This window comes from Cupressus sempervirens, chromosome 3 (assembly GCF_028749045.1).
Source record: "Cupressus sempervirens isolate cs-2001-9-10 chromosome 3, ASM2874904v1, whole genome shotgun sequence".
Taxonomy (NCBI): domain Eukaryota; kingdom Viridiplantae; phylum Streptophyta; class Pinopsida; order Cupressales; family Cupressaceae; genus Cupressus; species Cupressus sempervirens.
In genome coordinates, this window is record NC_143120.1 from 658070899 (window position 1) to 658089695 (window position 18797).

General features: G+C 41.2%; 1 protein-coding gene across 2 annotated transcripts in view; it reads right to left on the minus strand.

Moving 5' to 3' along the window:
* Positions 1–18797, minus strand: part of MED8 (mediator subunit 8) — a 280806-nt gene that overhangs the window by 155824 nt on the left and 106185 nt on the right. Inside the window, exons 5-7 of one of the 2 annotated variants that reach the window (XM_089821342.1) lie at positions 17552–17632; positions 17289–17362; positions 4958–5173 (exon numbers count right to left, since the gene is read on the minus strand). In XM_089821342.1, coding sequence (XP_089677468.1) covers positions 4958–5173; positions 17289–17362; positions 17552–17632 — 371 coding nt within the window. Of the gene's footprint in view, positions 1–4957; positions 5174–17288; positions 17363–17524; positions 17633–18797 lie in introns of both variants that reach the window. The other variant, XM_089821341.1, reaches the window with a different exon arrangement.

An 18797-nucleotide genomic window follows, 5' to 3' on the forward strand; every position in this document is an offset into this window, starting at 1 on the left:
CAAAGATTGAGAGGGCTATATATACAAAAGAATGGAATGAATGTTTCCTTAAAAAACGATCATAAAGAATAGAAACTTTCTATTATAGCTAAGAGAAAGCTAACAATTATCTACAACTAACTAAATATTAGAAACATTCTAATATTTAAAATAGATTACAAATAGATTACCATTAACTAATAATAGACATTTATCTATTATTGTAATAACCTCCCTTAATGGTTAATCTATCCACAACACCAAGTTGTTCTCTGAATTTGACTAACTTATCAGGACCAAGAGGCTTGTTGAGAATGTCTGCAGTCTAATATGTGGTAGGAACATATTGCAAGTCTATTAACCTGTCTTCAACCAGTTGTCATATGTAGTGACAATGAACATCCACATGCTTGGTTCGTTCATGGAAGACTAGAGTTCGTGCTAGCTTGATAACGCCCTCGTTATCAACAAACAGAGTAATCAATCCTACTAGTAACATCTACATATGCCCAAGCATCTGACGAAGCCAAACAGCTTCACATCCTGCCTTAACAGTCCCTCTGTATTCGGCCTCTATAGAGGGCAGAGAAATTGCTTGTTGCTTCTTGTTGGTCCATGTGACAGTACCAGATCCCAAATTGAACACATATCCAGAAATGACTTTTTATCTTCAATAGAGTCTACCCAATCTGAATCTGTGAACCCACTGAGTCTAGGATTAGAACTTTGAGAGTAAATAATTCAATAATTTGATATGCCCTTCACATAACAAAGCACATGCTTTTCGGCCATCCAATGATCAACCTTGGTAGCTATCATAAAGCGTGAGATGTAGCTGACTACTAAGCTGATGTCAAGCCTAATAGCAGAGAGATAGATGAGGCTGCCTATTAGTTGCCTGTATGTAGTATCATCAACGAGAGGAGAATCAGACTTGGCTAATAACATGAGACCTTTCTCCATGGGTATAGATGCAGGTATGCAATCCTGCATACGGAATTTGTCTAACAAAGCTTTGGCATATTTGGACTAAGAGATGAATATACCAAAAGACTGTTGCCAAACCTCAACACCTAGACAATAATGCATGAGCCCAACGTCAGTCATATCAAAAGACTAGCATAAATTCTGTTTGATTCCCTAAATAAAAGATGTCGAATTGCCAGTGATGATCAAATCATCCACATAAATAACCAGAAGTATGATATCACTATCAATAGTCTTGATGTAAAAATTTGGGTAAGAACTCCTCTAGAAGCCTTGATCACTAAAGTACTTATCAATTTTCATGTACCATGCCCATGGGGCCAACTTCAAGCTATAGTTAGCTTGCACCAATCTAAGAACCTGATAATCTTCACCAACAACCTTAAAACTAGGAGGCTACATCATATAGACCTCTTCGTTAAGCTCACCATTCAGGAAGGCACTCTTGACATCCATCTGATGGACCTTCCAGCCAAACTATTTTGTCACGGCTAGGACTAATCTGATGGTGTTCATCGTTGCAGTGGGAGCAAAGGTCTCCTCATAATCAATGCCCTAACACTGAGAAAAGCCCTTCGCAACTAAACGAACTTCGTACTTATCCAAAGTACCATAAGATTTGTATATGATTTTGTAAACCCATTTCCAGCCAATGGGTTTCTCCACTAGTGGAAGATCATAAAGGACCCAGGTGTTATTCTTCAGCAGGCTCTAGTGTTCAAATGTCATTGCATGTTCCCACTCCGCAATTCCTTTAGCCTTGGAATATGTTAAGGTTCAAACACACTATGAATGTTGGCCATGAGAGAAAAGTTAACAGTCTTTGTAGGTTTTCTCTTTTTCTGAGCAATTCTCCCATCAATGAGTTCATCATCATGAAGATCAGCAAGTGTCTTAGCCCACCACAAAGGCTGGAGAGGAGAACAACCAACATTAGTATCAGGAGATGCTTGGTGATCAAGTTCTTCAAAACTCAAGTGAAGCATTAGCATATATAAATCGAGGTGATCATGTAGGAGAAGTAGGTGTCTATACAGGGATCACTGGTATAACTAGATCTGTAGGAGCTGCTGGAGCCCTCTCATCAAGTGGACCTAATTGAAGCCTAACTCCCAAATCATGAGCCTTCATAGGCTGGTTTGCTAGATCTGGAATAGGACAAACAGGCATGAATGGTCCTCGAAGCTCATCAAAGACTACACCATGACTATACATGAGACGAGATGTCTTAGCATCAATCAAGCGATAGGCTTTGTGAAAACTACTATATCCAGCAAGCATGAGTTTCTAACTCTTGGCATCCAACTTGGTACGTGACGCATCAAAGATCCAAAAAAAAGCAAGGAAGCCAAAGACCTTTAAGTGACTGATTTTGGGCTTGTGACCGAACCAAGCCTCTTCCGAATTTTTACCTTTGACCACCACTGTGGGTGACCGGTTCAAAAGATAAACTGTAGTGTTGACTGCTTGTGCCCAGAACTTCTTTGGAACATGTTTGTGTTCAACCATGGATCAAGCCATTTCGATGATTGTTCTATTCTAATGTTCAACTAAACTATTCTATTGTGGTGTGTGGGTGTGGTTAACTGGCATTTGATGCCATGAGTATTCAAGAAGTTAGAGAATTCATTTGAACAAAATTCCACCCAACCCCCCCCCCCCACCCCCCCCGCCCACCATTGTCTGATCTAAGAGTAATAATAGATTTTCCACTCTTTTTCAACTAAAGGTAGATTTAGTTCCATCCTTGGAACATAGTACACATTGAGAAAAATGAGATTCCTGCTTTAATACCAATTTGAAGACCCAATCTGCACAACTAAGACCTACTTTCATACCAATTTGTCCCATTAATTGCATGGATATTTGTTAGATAGCTTCATCCATGGATGGCAAACTTGGCGGGTACTTGCTACTTTTTTTTGGGTCGATTTTATGATTACTAACAAAGTTTTTGGCTTTTTTTTTCCAAAACACTCACCAAATCAGTACAAATCTAGAAAAGAACTTTATTGATGCAATAAGGACATACGCTACACAAAAACATATAAAAATCCATAGATTTCTTTGCTTATAAAATCCAACACATTTCAACTACTTATAAGGATTTTAGGGCAAACTTGAAAGGCAGGTTCAAAGAATTTGAAGTGCAAGTTAGTATTCTTTCTCATTTTTTTGTTTCTTTCAAGCATTTAAATTTATTTTAGCTGAGAAAGCATAGCATGTAAATTTTAAATAATTCATACTTTGTATTAATTTCTGGGGAAGATTGTGTATGAGTGCAATAATTCATATTTTCATAGTACTCGTTACTATTGACCTATGTTATTGGCTTGTGACTGTACGCAAGGTAGTCTTGGGCCAATTTGAATCCAGTTTGGGATATGTGTCCAGTCCATTGTAGGTCTAAATAGGGTTCCACCCTTAACCTATGGGTTGAGCCCTATTGAACCCTGGTTAAACTGGATCCACAAAAATACAAATTTACCAACTTTGACATCTCCCTTTTCTTAATTTTCTGCTTTTTTTTAATTTGTTTTAATAGTTTTTCCCTTTTGGTTTGTTTCAAATGTGTTATTTATTGAAATTGTTGACATAGGTGTTAAAGATCAGCCCAAAAATCAATGATAAACAGCAATAAGGAAAATAAAACGGAAACAACAAACACCAAAAGTTACCTTGGGAAAACCCAACCACACAACAAAATATCACTTCATTGATAATAAAATGTTCAAGCATACAACGTTTTTCGCTTGATGTGATATACATAACAAATAGAGAGACTCTTCACATTACAACTGAAGGCCTCTTCACTTTCCTAAAACCTGACTCTTCATATTCCAAATGCATGCCTCTACGCAAAACATATGAGACAAGTCTTTATATTTAATATTATTTCAATTATTATAACAAATGTCTTCTTCATCAAAAGATGACCATAACGGTTATAACGATCATATCAGTGAAAAGATCTCTATTGCAGCTACAATGTTCAACATTAGATGTTAAAATGATAACTTTTCTAGCTCCATGAACCAACCCCGCTTCAAAATAGACCCAAACTCTACCCTTTAGAAATAAGTTGAAATGGTATAACCTAGGTATATTCTTTGCAACCAAACTTCACAAAAATATGTATAGCGCACCTGCAAATGCAACACCTGGATCAATTTATCTCAGGATGGATTTTGGTAATCACCGAGTGTCATATGGAGATGCTACACTAGCTTACTGTAACAATCAATGTGTGACTAAACTGATAAAGCAAGCACGTTTTCATGCTCACAGCAACTGCAGAGAATTTCATCTGCTTTTAATCGAAGCCCAGATTTAAGGAAATCAGATTGGCCTATAAGACAACCCAGGATCAACAGAAAACATATTCACAACACCTCTATTTGCAAAAAACCGTGTATATTTCAGATTTGGCATCCAACCTTCAGAGACTAGTATTACAAGGTGTTAGCATTAATGTCTATAGCACATATCATGCTGTACCAAAATAATATCTTTTGGATAATAGCCACTTCACTTAGGTGTGATTTATTATTTTGTACACATTTGAGAAGGTCAAAGGTCATTGCAGATAGGATATTTTATTTCATTGACTTACAAATAATGAATACCGAATTCATTTGTATAGGCCATTCAGTTTTTGCACAAATCGAAGGTGAACAAAAAATTGTAAATGTTTCATACATTACATTATTTTTCTGAAATTTTTCTTTCAAATCAAAACAGGCAAAGTCCCATGCGCCAGCAGTAGGTGATGCCTTCAACAGTCTCTCATAATAAAAACAGCAATTGCATTACAATATCCAAAATGCATTGTCAGAGCAGACTCCCTCAATAGTAATCTCTAGATGTGTGCTTGATTATTGAACATTAACCACTAAATAAAATGTTGATGTATTCTACATAATCTGTTCTTGAACTTCAGGATTTTCTTCCATCATTTAAATTTATTTCTGTTTGCAAATATAACTCTTACCTGTGCAGTTGCATATGTTGATGGTGCCCGTAGTTGTTGTGATGCGTAAGCTTGAGGTTGTTGTAGTGTGTGTGGCACCTTTGGTCTCTGCTGTTGCTGAGGTGAAGGAGAGTTTGTATATTGCATAGGTGATGCTGCCCTGTTATCAGTTGATACTCCTCCAGTTACTGTCATCGGTGATGGAACAGATCTGCCAATAGGTTGAACTGATGAGACCTGTAATCAATCAATTTGAATCAAGACAGACTTCTAGCAAAAGTGGAAATAAATACATTAGACATAAGCCGCAGACAACAAATGAGAATGTATAATATATCAAAAAGAAATAATTAAACAACAACAATGGAAAACAATATTTTTAAATAACCAAATGCTGCAGGAAATGAAATTATATCCCTTACAGTATTTGCAAAAGCATAAATATATTCAAGTTAAATCATAGGCAAAAACGAAAAAGACAAGAAAGTCTATTAGAAAAAAACGAAGTTACCAGATTCTCTCCAGCAAACCTCAAAGTCTGGTTCTATTCTGTAGAAAGTCTGGTCCTTGTCAAATTCTCTTGCAGAGCTACAAATTTGCTGCAAATTCTGTCAGAGGAACCTGGGCAGAATTTGCAGCGAATTTTGAAGAATTTGCTCTCTAGACCTGGGCTGAATTTGGTCTCGGAACTTATTTTTTGATATTTTAAAGTGTTTTCTTGACCTCTCAACCCTATTGTGACCACTAAAAAGACCAAAAGAGATGTTTATATGTCATTTATGCATTTGTGTATGAAAATGAAAACTAGCTTATAAAGGAAATCCAAATTGACAATAGGTGACATCTGAATTCATGATTATAGAAGAATGTCTTTAAAAGGATATGATATGTTTGATTCCGAGACCTTTGACATAGCCTAGTTAGAAATGCTCTAACCAATACAAAATATAAATTCAGATAACTGCACTTATCTTTTGACAAATCCTTTCATTCTCAAACCATCCCCATGATATGGAAATATGTTCCATGCATGTGACCAATCAAGTGTATCAAGTTGTATGTAGTGCTAAATGATGCAATTAATGTCCTATTGAACTGAAGCATAGATTTGGTGGTGTGTTTTGCTATGTTCCTTTACTATTAGCAGATTCAGGTATGAATTTATTTTTTGTTTCATATATATACACACATACATATTTTTAAAAAACATATGTTTTTATATGGATGAACCCAAAACTGTAATGTCCCCTTTTTGGGACATTAGAAAATTAAAGACATATTCATATAATATTAAAATTGACTATGAGAGCGTGGATTAAAATTATAAACGGTCAATTTAGTATTATAAAGTGGGCTAAAAATGACAAGGAGAGATAAGACAAAGATAGGAAGGGAGTCGAAGAGTCACAGCTTTGAGGATTAAAGGGAGAGAGATTCATTCATTCAAGGCATGCTTGGTTTATGATTCAGATTTCAGTTTCTCTCTTGAGAGTCATTTGGAAAGCTTCAACTTTCATCTAGCGTGAGGACGTAAACCCTCGTGCCAGTAGAACATGGACGCAAACCCATTGTCCGTGGAGACGTCACATCAAGTGTCTCACTTGTGCTTACAGGTTCTTTTCTTGGTATTCCAATCTGACTGTAAAACTGTGTTTAAGATTGGGTTTTTGAATGTTGGGTATTGTATTGCTGATGTATACTGCAATAACATATTTCAAGGTATTTTATGAGAATCTATGGTTTTATATTGTTGATTCATAATGTATCTTCCTATGTTTATGTTCTGAGAATTATCTTGAGGTAAAAATTGGGTCAATATCCTTTGGGGATATTTCAAAAGCGAAGCCGAACCCAAGCCCAAAACAATTTAAATGAATTTTGAACCCAAATCTCAAACCCGCATCCGTATCAAAATCTGCACCGGCAACTTAGGAAAAGAACCTTTTAAAGAATAATAGCACGTATAGGAGACCAAACAAATGAAAACAAAATGCACAACATGAGACAATCACATCAAGCTTACACTTCATATGTCTGACTATTATACTGGACTATCTGACAAAGTTGGAGGCGGGGATGTAGCTAAGGTGTGGTTGATAGGGACCAACAATAATTTCAGTCTGTTAATTTCAAGCCCAACACAACAGACCAGGTAGCCATATACAGGCTGAAGCGTGAAGTGTCGTCGGTAGAACTTGTGTATCAGCCGACAGGACCCTTCGGAAACATTTTTGTATCAGCCGACGAGTACCTTCGGGAAAGTTCTTGTTATATAGCAGACGGGTAAATAGTTATGCAGTGCACATAATGTATCTGGCCGACAGATACCTTCGGGAAGGTTCCTCGGAAAGTATTTATAACCCCTTAGGGAAGCATTGTAATCAAATATCATCGAAGCATAATGTAATGTTCTAGCATATGCGAATAATAATGAGAGTTCTACTGTTCGTGTTCGTATTCTTTCTCTGTGTGCAATTTTTAATTAACCTATGCGGTAAACATTTGGCGTCGTTGCCCGATGGACCTGGTACACAGGCAGGCGGATATGAATTAAATGCCGAATCAGTTGAACAAAGATAAGAGTAAGTTGAAGAAAAAAGATGACATACGCGTTGCACAGGAAAATTTAATTTTGACTCAGCAGATAAAGAGTCGAAGGAGACTTCAGAAGATTGCCGACGGAAACAAGAGCGCGGAAGGATTGTTGAAGGAGACTCGACAACAGCTTGATTTGGTGGAAGAAGCGAGGAAGGAATTTCTGAACCTGCATACGCCACGGGAAGAGAATCCTAACAGAAGGAGATCGACTCGCACGGCTCGGAGTGCCGAAGGAGCACGAGCGTGGAGTGACCTCTTTGTCCGAGATATACTTCCGGAACGAACAGCTTCGGTTGACGAACCCTCTTCTTCACCAAACAACACAGGTGTTGAAAACAACACGGGTGTAGAAAACAACACGGGTGTGCGGAACAGCGCGGGTGTCAACAACAGCACGGGTGTGCAGAATAGCGCGGGTGTTCAAAACAACGCGGGAGCTCAGAATAGCGCAGGTGCTCAAAACAGCGCGGGAATGCAAAACAGCGCAGGTACACAACAAAACCCTCAACATACAGTGATAATGGCAGGTTCGAAGGAAAAGTTGCCTAAATTTGATGGTGATGAAGCAGCTGATCCCATTCAACATTGTAAAACATGTGAAACAATCTGGAGGGCAAATGGCATAACAGATGCAAACGAATGGATCTAACAATTTCCCGCTACCCTACGAGGTGTTGCGATTGATTGGTTTACTGACGCTGACCCACAAAAATTAAACAGTTGGGATAACATTAAGAAGGAGTTCATCACAGAATTTCAACTTTTGCATGATGATAATGAAATTGTAGCAGAGATATTCAATACCAAGCAAAAGAAGAATGAAATAGTACGGGTCTTCGCCAGGAGATTGAAGGACTTAATCAGTAAAATGGAGAATAAGCCAACAGATGGACTCCAGAAAAGATGGTTCATTGAAGGCCTTCACCCGAAGCTGCGGAAAAAGATGAAGATCGTGCCACCATCAACATACAATGAAGCATACAATCGGGCAATGAACCTCAAAAGTGACTAGAAGACAAAGAAGAAGAAGAAAAACAGCTCGTCCGATTCAGATGACGATGCATCTTCAGGAGAAGATAGCAGCGATGACGAGGGAAGTAACAAGAAGGTTTGTGCCCTCCAGAAGGACATGATTCGAATGATGAAGGAATTCAAAAACATGAACAAGGAGACTAAGGGCAATGACCTATGGTGCACGGAGTGCAAGAAAGAAGGCCATACGAAGGGATCCTGCCCGAAAGATCAATTTTGTGAGATTTGCCAGATTCTGGGACACTCGGTAAAGGAATGCCCTTTCAATTTGAAAACAAGAACACCGTAGCAAGTGTTTCTGACACTGGAGGCATCCCCATCGGGAGGGAATGGGAACACCAGTACGGAAGGAGCCACATCGGGCGGATACAGAAACAACCGGCGCGGTCAAAACAACAGCAATAACAACAATGGCGGCAACAACAATAATGGCAGAAGGAGTCGAATTCAGTACGATGCGAATGGTCGGCCAATTGTTCAATGCCGCGCATGCAATCTATGGGGTCACTTCGCCCGAGAGTGCACAACGACAAACACACCGAAGTTGCTATGCCGATGGTGTGGACCTGGCGATCATGACGATGCTAAGTGCCCGAAGTCCGAAGTCAACTTGATTACTGTCGGGATGGATGAGGAAGAAGTTCTGGCAATCACTCGGAAGCAGGCGAAGCTATACCCTGACCCAACGGAAGAAAAGAAGAGACTGGAGGAAGCACGGGCAGCGATCCAGAAAGCAACACAGGCAGAAACGGCACACCTGAAGGACACGCCAAGTACCTCCGTACGGAACTTTGCAAAACAGAACATTGTACGACAAATATTGCAAGCTGAGATACCCGTCAGAATAACTGATCTCTTGCTCACTATGCCTCAACTCGTACAGCCCTCACAAATATAGTCTCGAATGCTAAGCAACCCGTAGAGCAAGACAAAGAGAAACAGGGGGGTACAAGTGCAAAAGACTCGATGCTGTTAGCTCTTTCATCCGGACGCTATCTAGCGGTTGTTGAAATGGGCATTCTCGAGACTGTGCTTACGAACACCGTCGTGGACGAAGGATCCGGTGTCAATGTGCTACCAAAGGATACTTGGAAAAAGTTGGGACAGCCGACATTATGGCCACCTACTTTCCAGTTGTTAACAGTAGATCAACACGGAATCAAGCCATTGGGAATACTCACAGCGCAACCAGTGACAATTGGAACACAACCATTCCTGTTGGACTTCGTTGTGATTCCTCCCAGGCGGAAGGGGTACGATGCTATTCTGGGTCAGGGGTGGCTGATACAAGCAAAAGCAAAGCACGATTGGAAGAAAAATATTTTATCACTCAAAAGCAAAGGCCGGAAGTATGTCATCGATCTGCACACTCAGATGGTCGGGGAAGAAGCCCTATCGTCAGATTCTGAAGGAGAAGAGGATGAAAAGGGGCAAAGTATGGAACCGGATCAAGAGGGAGTTCTACGACTGGAAGGAGATGACGATTTGGATTCAGTAAATGGTCTTTACCATTGGCAGATAGAGGATTATGAATTGTTTCCAACCTGCAACGTACTGACAATAGAAGAACACAATACTGATGAATTTCCAAAGGAGTTCACTAAAATGAAGGAAGGGGATGCGTCACTCGATGTGACCCCGGCACATAAGTTCACTAAAGGGGAACCCATCAAATACAATGAAGCCGCGTTGCAGACCATGAATTTGGGAGACGAAGCGGAACCATGGATCATACTAGTGGGAGACAATTGGGACCCAGTACTAAAGACAGCAACATTCAAGATATTTTTAGAGTATAAGGATGTCTTTGCATGGACGTACAAGGACCTGAAGAGCGTACCACCGGAATTGTGTGTGCACCGCATTCAATTGATTAAAGGAGCAATACCTGTACGAAAGAGGCCCTACAGAATGAACAAAAATTATGCGGCTCGGGTTACGGAGGAAATCAATCGGGTGCTAGAGGCCGACATTATTTTCAAGGTGCAGACCAGTGAATGGGTATCCTCGATAGTGATCTCACTGAAGAAGGACTCCATTCAGATCCGAATATGTGTTGATTTCCGATCCCTGAATGCAGTCACCATCAAGGATCCGTTCTCGATCCCATTCACGGACAGCATCCTGGAGGAGGTAGCGGGAGACGAGATCTACTCATTTATGGATGGTTTTTCTGGCTACAATCAGATTTCAATCGCAGAGGAGGATAAACTGAAGACGACATTTGTCGTAGAAGATGGGGTCTATGCCTATAATCGAATGTCGTTCGGTCTGTGCAATGCGCCTGCGACATTTCAACGGATCATACTACACATTTTTGACAAGATGTCGGTCGGAAACTTCGAGGCATTTTTGGATGATTGGTCAGTATTCAGTGCGGAGGACAAACATCTGGCAGCATTAGGCGAGCGTATGGAAAGGTGCCGCCGTGCGCGCTTGGCCCTGAACCCGAAGAAGTGCAGATTTATGGTTCCACACGGAAGGTTGCTTGGACACATAGTCTGTAAGGAGGGACTAAAGACAGATCCGGACAAAGTGCGAGTCATATTGGAGATGCAATCGTCCACCAATGTGATAGAGGTAAAATCTTTCATTGGGCATATAGGGTATTACAGGCATTTCATCAAAAATTTTGCCAAGATAGCATATCCGTTGGATAGGTTAACTTGCAAGACAGAATCGCTCCGATGGGAGAAGGAACACGATGAAGCATTTGAAGGACTCAAGGTACGACTGGCTACAGCACCTATTTTGGCATACCCGGATTGGAATAAGGAGTTTCATGTGCATGTGGATGCATCGAACTATGCGATCGGAGCAACTCTCGCGCAAACAGGAAGCCACGGGTTGGATCACCCGATCTACTTCGCCAGTCAGTTGCTATCAAAAGCTAAACAAAATTATAGTACAACCGAACGGGAAGCATTGGGGATGGTCTATGCTGTGCAAAAATTCTAACATTACTTACTGGCTACTCCATTTGTGTTCTATGTCGATCATCAGGCCCTATTGTATATGATCAACAAACCAGTCATTCAAGGAAGAATCAGCCGATGGTTACTCCTGTTGCAGGAGTTTACCTTCAAGATCATTGTACGGCCAGGAAAGAAACATGTAAGCGTGGATCATTTGTCACGTATCAGAACAGGAGAACCGGCAGACGATGTAAATGATGACTTTCTTGACACAGTTGTTTCAAATTGCTGCACTATTGGAGTGGTATACAAGCATCGGCGAATACTTGTCAACAGGACAGTTTTCAAATACCATGCCATCGAATGAAAAACGGAAGTTGGTGATACGGAGCGGAACATTTCAGCTAATTAATGGATTATTGTATAAAATGGGACCCGATCAGATCCTGATGCGTTGTGTCCTGGAAGAAGAAATTTCACGGGTACTGAAGGAAGCACATGAAGGACCGGCAGGAGGACACATGGGGCCGGACACAACTGCACGAAAAATACTTCTAGCAGGATTATGGTGGCCAACAATATACAATGACACCAGGGAATGGATTGTTGCATGCGATACATGTCAACGAGCTGGAAAACCTTTGAAGAGAGATTTCATGCCTCTGAATCCTTCTCATGCTCAAGAGCTCTTTGAACGGTGGGGTTTGGACTTCATAGGACCTCTGAAGACAAGCAGAACCAAAAGGTGCCATTACATTGTTGTCGTGACGGAATATTTGACTAAATGGGTGGAGGCGCATGCACTACCGGACAACTCAGCGATAAGTACAGCAAAGTTTATTTATGAACAAATAATTACCAGGTACGGCATTCCATTACGATTAACAAGTGATAGAGGCGGACATTTTGTAAATCATGTGATCTAACTGTACCACAGAGTTCAAAATTTATCATTCGCTATCAAGTCCGTACTATCCAAGGGCAAACGGACAGGCCGAAGCTACCAACAAAATCCTGGTATCAATTATATACAAATCCTGCGCAGTCGAAGGGGAGGATTGGGAGGAGAAGTTACCTTCTGCTCTGTGGGCTTACCGCACGGCGTATAAAGTTACAACAGGACACACGTCGTTTCAACTGATGTTCGGACAGGAGGCCGTAGTACCAGCGGAATTTATGATACCAAGCCTGCGAATAGCACTAGAAAACAAGTTGGGCGACATGGAGAGCTTAAGGGAGCGGCTGTATAAATTGAACAGGTTGGAGGAGAAGCGATTATTAGCACAGTGGGCGACTGAAGTAACGCAGAATAGGCAAAAGGCATGGCACGATAAGCACCTGAAGCTAAACAGGTTTCAGCCCGGACAGTGGGTATTGAAGTATGACGGCCAGAATGAGATCAAACTAGTCAAGTTCAAAGTTAAGTGGGTCGGGCCGTATCAGATCCGGGAAGTAGGGGACAATGGAGCAATAAAATTATGGACTTTGGATGGACAGGAAGTGCCTCAGGCAGTGAATGGCTCGAAGCTGAAGATCTACCATGGCCGGAAGACTTCTGCGGCATAGAATGGCCTTCGGGAGACCCCTTCGTCCATGCAGAGCGACGGTGACGACGGTCGAAGGGAAAACTGACTTTGTTATTCATTCTTTAAAATATATTTTTAATTAAAAAAAATTTTAAAAAGTACTGTACTGTTTTCAGGGAAAAAGTACCGTACGGTTTCATATTTGAAGTGAAAATACCGTACGGTTTCATATTTGAAGGCTGGTGTACGGTTTTAGTACGATTTTTAAGACAATTTCATATTTGTAGTACGGTTTTTAAGACAATGTACGGTTTCCATATTGAAGGTTGGTGTACGGTTTTGCTGTAGTACAATTTTTAATACAATTTTTAAGATGTACAGTTTTAGTGCAGTACGGTTTTTAGCGGTGTACGGTTTGTAAAGAGCTGCATATTGACCACCGTACAGATTTTAATAGAGAAGGCTAGCGTACAGAAATTGAAGCCAAAAATTTGTTGATTTCCATCGTATGGATTTTGCCAGACTTGGTGGATATGGCAGTACGGCTTTCTCAGAATATTTAAACAAGGAAGACGCCCTCAGAATTGTTTCATCAAAACCCGTGCGCGTGGCAGCTCCATATGCAATCAACAGACAATGTCAAGTTTGAAGCCATACGGATTTCATCACACAAGGGTCAAGTTACCATATGCACCTCTGTAGGGCACTGGACGGCTTGTTAAATCATCACCCATACAGAAGATTTCCAGCATTTCAAGTGTACGGATTCCTTGTGAAGAGCAGGGTATGGATTTCTTTGTACAGATTATTGAATGCAAGGTTCTAAAGGTTGAAGTACGGAATTCAACAGTAAGCAAGGCGGTTTTTGCAGTATATCACTTCTAGTCGGATTCAGCATACCATGGTCCCTGTACGGCTAATCAGTGAAGGGTATTGAAATTACCACCGTACGGATTTGGGGAGGGAAACTGTTGTACGGAATTGTGGTCTTCTGGTGGTACGGCTTTGTTATTTGATTTTCCTTCTAACTTTTTCAAAGTACGGATTTTTATTCCAAAAGTTGCAAATCACCGTACGTGTTTAGAAGAATTCTCCACCGTACAGATTTGGAAGACCATTAGGAAAAGACAAAGATATAACTAATGGAGTCTGTAGGTAAACGACAATGGAAAAAACAATTAGCACAGTCTAAAATTGTGGAAGGCAGGAGCATGGCAAAAGGCTCGAGCAGCAGTAAGGAGAAGCGTAAGACTACAGCATCTGCAGCAGCTAAAGTCACGCCACAGACTATACAATTTGAAGGGTTGAATGGAATAGATTGCCGGAAATGGTGGCAAGAAACCCCTGATGATCATCTAATTAAAGCAAGCATCAGAAGAGCACAGGTTAAATGGGCCATTCAGATGCCTATTTTTTGCACTCGAGATTATGAAGGGTATCTGCGTACCATGATTGAGACATATGGAAAAGCTTCTCAGAGGAGCACATTTCAGTTTCTGGGAAGGAACTTAATGGTATCATTCAAGGCAGCCGATTTCACACGTGTTTTTGGCATTCCAAGGCAGCAGGGCAAAAAGGTTCAGCCGAAGAAAATTCCAAATGATGGGAAGCTATTTTTAATCAGATTAGTATGTGGAGATTTGACTGAAGCAGAGCAGGCGGCATTAGCTGAGACATCGAAGGGAAGGGGTTTAAAGAAAACCGACATTCAGGAGGGGCCATGGCGGTCTCTGATGGACTTGGTCAAGAGCAGGCTCACGGGATCCTCTAGGGCATCGGATATCACATTTCAGCAGGTATCCATGATGAACGGAATAATGACTGGGAAAGTGTATGATTGGGCGTTTGTGTTGGCTGAACGAATGCATGAGTTTATGACTCTTCAGCACAAGACCACCTATATGCCCCATTACACCATTGGTCTCTTCCTTGATGCAGCAGCACGGATGATTCCAACGGATGAGTTAGAGGCAAAGCCTGGACCACTGGCTCCGGGAGAACCTCCTATCATGCGGTGGAAGCACTTGGACACAACCAATGGGCAGAAGGGTTCAGCAGGCCAAAAGAGGCCACGGATTGACATGGCAGGTGATACTAACAGCAACCGACAGGAGACATCTTCTGAGCAAGACAGTGTGGACGAAGAAGGGGAAGGTGAGGATGACGAGGAGGTCCAGATTGTCACGGCTACGCCCTTGCTATATCCGCGTGCTACAGTTCTTGTGACTTTCGAGTTGGTGCCACAAGGTCTACACATGGCTCACATTCCTAGGTTTGGACAGACTCGGCGACCGATATTGATGACTGGAGGATCCCACCAAGCAATCAAACTAGCCGCACCATGGCAACACAGGGTACGGCCTTCTCCTGTCCGGCCGGGAGTTGGATTTGCAGTAGGCTTTGCCCACCTAACAACATCCGTCACCCGAGAGACTTTTTCAGCCCCTGCTGAAGCACTTCCAGTAGCAGCACCCGTGGCGCCTGCCATAAGTTAACCAACAGCAGTTGTTACTGTAGCACAGTCAGCAGAAGCTTAGGAACTTCCAGTAGAGAACGTACCAGACGGAGGAATGCAGTAGTGTACGGACCCAGCACAGCCCGAACAACCAGAGGTCATGGATAGAGCCAGTGTTTTTCTAAGGCAACAATTTCGACTCGTTCCTAACAGGCATGGCCCGTCCATTCAGTCCCCCGGCTATTCCGGAGTAGCACCTGTACCAGAGCCTCAGTCTCAAGAGGAGGGAATGCCACATGTCGTGATTGCGCCGACAGCAGAGGAGGCGGCGTCGGATGTGGGCATGGCTCCCACTGATGAGGAGGGCAATAGTGATGCAGAATGGTCATTGGAAGACTTTGCCAAGGAGGATTACGGGTCGGATGAGGACAGGTGCAGGGACTACCTCAAACCTATGAAGTTTGCATTGAAGAAGGGGCATGATGTGGCAATTTAGGCTCTCACTCGGCGAAGGGAGTGGCATTTGATCCGAGCGTATATTCGTGGGATTTGTCCTAAGCGATTTCAAACTTGTTTTGTGGATAGAGGTTGGCCAACAGTTGAGACACCAGAGATGTTGGCAGATTGGGCCACTGAGCCAGAGTTGGGACCAAGTGACACTCCAATGATGAAGCTGGCACATGAGATCGTGGGACTGTACAAAGAGGTTTACTATGCTCCGCAGCGCGCGGAGGCGGATAGGGCAGCAGACAGTGTTGCAGCTCAGAGATCTCTAGCGGTTGAAAAAGAGGCAAGAGAAAAGTTAGCCACTGATTTGGCCGACAAACAGGCAGCATGGGCAGCAGAGCGGGCAACACTATTGAAGGATATGGCAGCAATGGTACAGGAGAAGGACGCGGCTATCCGGGATAAAGATGGGCCAAAGCATGAGTTGCAATTGGCCAAGAGACAGGCTATGGATGCTACACTCCTACTGAAGGAGGGTATGAGTTACATTGTCAACAGCACTCTTCTGGAACACCTCCTTCTCTCTAGTATTTCTTTTATTGTTTGTGGGTTGTCTCCTAATTTTGCTAGTCGTCAGGAGATGACTTTTCTTTTTGGGGGGGATGATGTCGTCGGTAGAAATTGTGTATCAGCCGACAGGACCCTTCAGAAACATTTTTGTATCAGCCGAGGGTACCTTCAGGAAAGTTCTTGTTATGTAGCCGACGGGTAAATAGTTATGTAGCGAACATAATGTATCTGGCCGACGGATACCTTCGGGAAGGTTCCTCGGAAAGTATTTATAACCCCTTCGGGAAGCATTGTAATCAGATATCATCGAAGCATAATGTAATGTTCTGGCATATGCGAATAATAATAAGGAGAGTTCTGTTGTTCGTGTTCGTGTTCTTTATCTGTGTGCAATTCTTAATTAACCTATGCGGTAAACATGAAGCATCACTTTGGAAGGATCACCTAAAGGAGATCAAGAATTATCCCTTTTAGGAGCATTGCAATATCATTCATTCAAGGTCCAAGGAGTGTTGTCCACATAGAGGATAACATTGCTCATTGGTACTAGGGCCACCCACAATTTCATTGATGAAAGTTCGATGCTCAAAAGGTTCAATGTTATAGCTTCTATGGATTTGCCATTCTATGCACCAAAATAATTTGACACGTTTACATATCCTTGGAGTTCTTGCAATGTACACATGATAGAAATGAAACCATATAATATTCTTAACCAGTTTCCTAGAAAAAAGCTAAGTCGTATTACTAAGAACATATATAAATGCAATGATTATAGTGAAAAAACTAGATGGCTGTCCAATACATACTGATTGTGAACCTCCAATATTTGTAACTCCACTTGATGGCAAGGATGATGGAGGGTTTCTTGGATACAATGTCCCTGCAACGTAAAATCTATTATGTCTGAGCTTGGATACAACTACAAGAGATTATGAAGGAAATAATTATGCAATAACTATAAATGATAAAATTACTTGCCACTTTAATTACAATTTAAAGGGCAGAAACAAGTCATCATCAGGTAAGATTGTATTCAAAATACCAATAGTCTCTAGAAAACTCCTCTCACCATCTCCTGGTGCTACACCAAACTCTAAATGCGGTGGAAGAACTGTTGGAGGTGACCTTTGATCTGCTGGCAACCACAGGCCTTGAATTCAAATAAAATTGATTAGGAACCAAAAGATGGCATTGGCTTTCCCTGATATATGTAGCTACAATAAAAACTTAATCTTAGAACAATCAATGATAATGCCTATTCACAAAATTCAGTTCTGTTATAAATATCTTGAAACTGAATGCTGAAAAAGATACAAATGTTAATAACAATAGATATCCAAATTTTGTCGGTATCATTTGATCGCTATCAAAAATGGAAAATTGCATTCTAAAATCATCACTGCATTAAGTGTTGAATAAATTGACCAAAATATCTTGGCTACCATGGTGTCTTCCAAACTATCCTGAAAAAGATCTTGGCTGGAGATGTATTGTGAATTATATGTGCATGGTTACCATGGTGTCTTCCATTTACACAATTTCAGCAATTAATATATTGACATATCTAGAAGAAGAGTACAAAGATTGTACAAGTGGCACAATCCCTTTTACACCTCCTATGCATATGCTTGTTTCTTGCATCCCTTTTTACACATTGATTTCTCCGTATAGTTGGGACCACACATCAATCGGTATCAGAGCTTGCAATATGGCCAACTGCAGCTTGACATGTGATATTTCATTGAAGTTTTCATTCCACTCAACAATTTTACCTGTATTCTGATAAAGTGGTGGAATCAGCCTCTTGTGTTCAGCATGTAATTTATGAAAAGGTAGATCTAGTTGCATAGACAATTCTGTCTTACACCATAACCAAATTCAGTTACCAATTCAACAGTATTTCAACAAGTTTCCAAGAGACAACTGGGGCTTGGTGCAACTGGGGCTTGGTGAGTAATATGCATGTGTACACTCATGTGATTACGTAATTCTCTTCATATTTTTTAGCATATAATCTAATAGGTCAAGTAGCTTGGGTTATCCTCTTTTCCATTTGACGTCTTGTGCTTCTAACATCTCGATTCTTGGAATTATCCCAACAACCACATAACTGCTAATCCAATCCATTTCAATCATCACAATATAGCAAGAAATTAGGTATAGTCACAGTAGTCCTTGTTATCCTACCTTTGTTGACTCTACATTTTATTAAAAGTTTCTATGTGTGTAGCTCAATTCCAATTTACTAGAAACTCTTTTGACTTTTCGTATGGATTGCTTACCATCCGGTTGAATCAAACATGAACTTATGGAGA